Source organism: Dromiciops gliroides, chromosome 6 (genome assembly GCF_019393635.1).
Source record: "Dromiciops gliroides isolate mDroGli1 chromosome 6, mDroGli1.pri, whole genome shotgun sequence".
Lineage (NCBI taxonomy): Eukaryota > Metazoa > Chordata > Mammalia > Microbiotheria > Microbiotheriidae > Dromiciops > Dromiciops gliroides.
The window spans coordinates 22,396,363-22,401,190 of NC_057866.1; the positions used below are offsets into that span (position 1 = coordinate 22,396,363).

At 38.4% G+C, this 4,828-nt stretch overlaps 1 protein-coding gene across 1 annotated transcript; it reads right to left on the reverse strand.

Moving 5' to 3' along the window:
- Positions 1–3,530: 3,530 nt before the first annotated feature.
- On the reverse strand, positions 3,531–4,460 carry LOC122731687 (olfactory receptor 4B1-like). Its single transcript, XM_043971944.1, has one exon. It carries the CDS (start codon positions 4,458–4,460, stop codon positions 3,531–3,533), a length of 930 nt encoding a protein of 309 aa, XP_043827879.1.
- Positions 4,461–4,828: the final 368 nt, after the last annotated feature.

The following is a 4,828-nucleotide window of genomic DNA, read 5'->3' on the forward strand; positions in this document are numbered from 1 at the left end:
CTACACGAGGCTCTGTAAAAGCAAAGGGGTTTGGGCTCTGTAAAACCATAGGGGCTCCATGACCTTGAGGAGACTGAGAAAAAGTGACATCTTCCTAGGTCCTCCTGATACACATGGTAACTGAATTTCTTTGGCTGGAGTCCCATGTGGATATGGTTTATCCCAAATTCCATAATAAAAGAGGTTCTGCTATTTATACATTGAAAACATTATGATGAAAACCAACTTTGACAGACTTGAGAACCCTAATCCATGCAAAATCAAACCATGATTGCAGAGGACTGATGAGGAACCATGCTACCTACTTCCTGCCAGAGAGGTGATGGACTCAAGCTGCAGGATAAGGCATACATATTTGGGCATGGCCACATTGGCCATGTTTGACCATGCAAATTTCCTACAAGGATTTCATTTTCTTTAATTGTCCAATGGAGTGAAGAGCAGAGTAGAGGGAAGAAAAAATGAATGCCTGTGAATTGAAAAGTGCACAGAAGTATGTATGTATGTATGTACATTTGTATGTATATACACATATGTATGAGTGTGTGTAAAGTCCTACAGAAGAATATAAGTTCATTGAAGGCAAGAGCTATTTTTGTTTCTTTCTCTTCAGTGCTTAGCATGATGTGTTGTGCACGGTAGGTCTTGAATGAATGCTCCTTAACTGAATTCTCTGGGCCTCAGGTCTCTTGGTCATAAAATAAGGAATTGAACTAGATGGTCACTAAGGTGACCTCCAAAAGTTATGTTTCTATGATAATGACAATTAACTGATCTCAAAGACTGGATTTCGTCCTTTGTACCATTACACAGGATCCTCTCCTAGCAAATTGCCTCTGCTCTGTAGCTGCCTAAGGAGAGCAGTTCCATCAAAAGGCTCAGAAGAAGAGAGCGAAAGGCCATAGCTCGGGGCACGTTAAGTGTCTCACAACTTCTACAGCTCTGGCAGATTCCTCTTCATTTCTCAATATACATGGAATACAATACATGGAAGTTTGCACAGATGTGGCTTTAGGCTCGAAATAAAGGAAAAACTTCCTAATAAACAGAGCTGGTCAAAAATGAAATGGGCTGTCTGGGGAGATGGTCGAATTGTTTCCCTAGAAGTCTTAAGCAATACCATCTCAGGGAGGTAATAAGATGGGGACAACGGTCACCAACTTAAATATTAACCTCAACCTCTGTTCATTGACTGTGTAAACTATCAATATATAAACTATCATAAAGTAGACAGAAGTTATAAAAAAAAAAGATGCCTAAAAACAGAATTTTTCACACATTTTAGCATTTCTCAAGCAAATGATTCCTTTATCTTATTTTAATTGATCTTTTGTCTTTATATTCCCCTTATTTCTGAGTATATCCCTCCCTACTTCCCTACCCAATGAGCTGTTTCTTACACCAAAGTTTTTTTAAAAAGAGAGAAATGAAGCAGTTCATAAAACCAATACTTCAGCTGTATCTAATGGTATCTCATAGTCATCCACGTCTACAAAGAAGCCAGGTAGGTACAGTTTCTTAATGCTATTTCAGGGACAAATTTGGGCAATGTGACCACATAGCATTGAGTTTCAATGTGTTGGTCACTCCTCTTACATTATGGCAGCTGTGGTGCATATTATTTTCCTGGCTCTGCTTGCTTTACTTTGTATCAGTTCATATAAGCCTTCCCAGACTTCTCTGTATTCTTCTTATTGTTTCTTATGGCACAATAATATTCCAATACATTCATGTGATGACAACTTGTTTCACCATTCCTTAATTGATGGGCATCAACTTTACTTCCAGTTATTTGTTCCTACTAAAAGTGCTGGGTTGACCATGATGGTGTATATCAGATATTCTATCTTTAATCTCTTCTGGCATATACCTAAAAGTGGGGTGTTACAACATCCAGTTCTAACAACATATCAATTCAATGTGTCCAACAATCAAAAAGTATTTCACCTTGGGAAATTATCAAAGCATTAATTGTTTCAAATGTAGTTATTACATCACAAGGAATATCTCCTCTAGGCTGAAGTCTTCCATATATGTGCCTTATAATAGGACCCACATTTGAGCTCAGTGTGGACTCATAATGTTTCAGTTGCATGGGATGCTTGAGATCATCTGCAGTTTACCAGCCTGAGACCCCAAACACAAGAAACCATCTGTCATTCTGAAATCCTTATTATGCCAAAATAAAATTGTATTTATTCCAAATGGAAATCTAATAAGGTGATCATTGTGCAAACTATCATTGAACAGAAGTTAAAGAGTTAAGAACATCTAGTCATGAAAGAGTCCATGGCCCAAGTGGAGTCGAAGACCTGATTGTGTTGGTCATTGAAATGTCCAAGGCTCCAAAATTCCTGTGATGTGTTGATGTCTGCTTTGGGCCACTCACTCACTGGCCCTGGGATGGCAGTCTTGTCACCTGCAGGAAGGGAAAATAAGTTCCAAAAATAATCCTTGTGCAACAAAAATGGGTAGTCAAGCAAAACAAATGAACAGATTGATTTTTATTAGGGGAAGAGGTTTACTGGTAGTGACAGCAATAAAACACTTTCAAGATATGCAAAAGAAAAGCAAAAATGAATCCAGAAAAATGCAAAAATAATTCAGTCTTGTTACTATGTTGTTAAATTATGTATGTACATATGTGTGCTTAATTACTAATATGATATTTTAATATATACATTAAAGAATAACTCTGCACAATAGAAATCCAAATTTTCCTATACAATCCTCTTTCTTTTTCTTTTAATATTGAGATATGTTTGTTGACATTTATTAAGTTCAAAATAAAGATAACTTTTAAAAAATATTAATGAAAGAAGTCCAGACATCAGGCAAAGATTAGCAATGTCTTTTGAGGAAAGAATGGGGACTTCCTGGTATCTCTTGACATGTTAGAATTTCTTTATTTCTTCCACATGGCCCACTAGCCCAGAATAAGAGGAAATTTGCCTCTTTCCACAATGCTGTATGAAATTCAGATGCTGATGGGTGAGGGGAGGCTCTTACTGCAGCAATAGGAAGGGAGGAAGGGAGAGACTGATTTCTCCAATCTCAGTGACTCTTTAAATGGCTATATTTAATTCTATAGCTCCTATTGACTTCTCTATAAACATGTATGAACCAAGTGATTTGGTCTCCATGTCTCTAGCTTCCAGGATGATGACTGGCACAGAGCAGAAAAATCACAAATGTTTGTTTGTTTGATGATTCAGAGGGCAAACCTACATTTGGAGCAGGAAAAGACCTTCTTGCCCAATGCCATTACTTTGTAAGTGATAAAATCAAAACTCAGAGAGCTTACATGGATGACCATGGGTCATACAAGTGGTTTTTGTAAGGACTAAAGAGAAGCAGCTTTGACTCTAAATCCAAGGCTATTACAATATCCAGTTTCACACATGCTGCTTATAAAGACATGGATGAATTCCTTGCACAAGTTTGTTTCTGCTTTTCCTGTAGCCATTCCAGAATCAAATTCAAAATAACCACTATCATAAAAGAAAAAATTCATTTTTATGTGCACATTGTCATTCCCTTCCCAAGTTCCCTTTCTTGTTCCACAACTTTTTCATGGCATTCTTCACTTCTGCATTTCTCAGGGTATAAATAATGGGGTTCAACATTGGAGTAAGTACTGTGTAGAACACAGACACAAATTTGTCTTCAGGGAAGGTATAAGGGGGCCGCAGGTAGAGAAATGTGGCAGGGCCAAAGAATAAGACAACAACAGTGATGTGGGAGGCACAAGTGGAGAGGGCTTTGCGTCTCCCTTCTCCTGACCGGTTTCTCAGGTGAACCAGGATGACAACATAAGAAGAAACCAAGAAGAGAAAGGAAATCGCAGTAAATAAACCACTATTGGCAAACACAATAATCCCCTCCACAAAAGTATCAGTACAGGCAAGTTTGAACAAGGGATGAAGATCACAGAAATAATGGTCAATCACATGGGGACCACAGAAGGGCAATTGGACAGTGATGAGAATCTGGATCACAGAATGAAACATGCCCCCTAGCCAGGAGATAAACACCAATACATGACACACAGGACGACTCATGATGGTCATGTAGTGCAGGGGTTTACAGATGGCCACATACCGGTCATAGGCCATCATTGTGAGCAGGAGAATCTCAGCAACTCCAAAGAAATGGAAGAAAAAGATCTGTGTCATGCAGCCATCCAATGAGATAGTTTTATTCTCAGCCAAAAAACCAGAAATTAATTTAGGAACAACAGTAGAGGAGTAACAGATTTCTACTAAGGACAGGTGGCTAAGGAAAAAGTACATGGGAGAGTTCAGGCTCTTGCTAGTGTTGACAGTTAAGATGATGAGGCCATTTCCCAACATTGTGGCCATGTACACAGGAAGAAACAGCACAAAAGAAACTCTCTGTGCTTCTCGATCCTGGAAGAGTCCTGTAAATATTAACTGGGTCACGTTGTTTGTAACAGCCATGGAATCTAATCATGTCATATCCAAAGAAACTCAATAGGCCTGAAATAAGACAAAAGAAAATAAGTCCACTGTAAATATTAAAATAGTTTCCTGCAACAGGAACAAAAAGAGGATGGATAGATGGATGGATTGACTGAAAGATGGATGGATACATTGGTACATGAATGTGTGGATTAATGGAAGCATAAGTGGATGGATGGATGGATGGATGGATGGATGGATGGATGGATGGATGGATGGATGGATGGATGGATGGATGGATAGATGGATACATTGGTACATAAATGTGTGGATTAATGGAAGCATAAGTGGATGGATGGATGGATGAAAAAGTACTTATTAAGTGCTTATTATGAGGAAAATTCTGT

Coding starts and splice junctions, on each gene's coding strand:
- LOC122731687 (XM_043971944.1), bottom strand. CDS start 4,460: ATGGCTGTTACAAACAACGTGACCCAGTTAATATTTACAGGACTCTTC.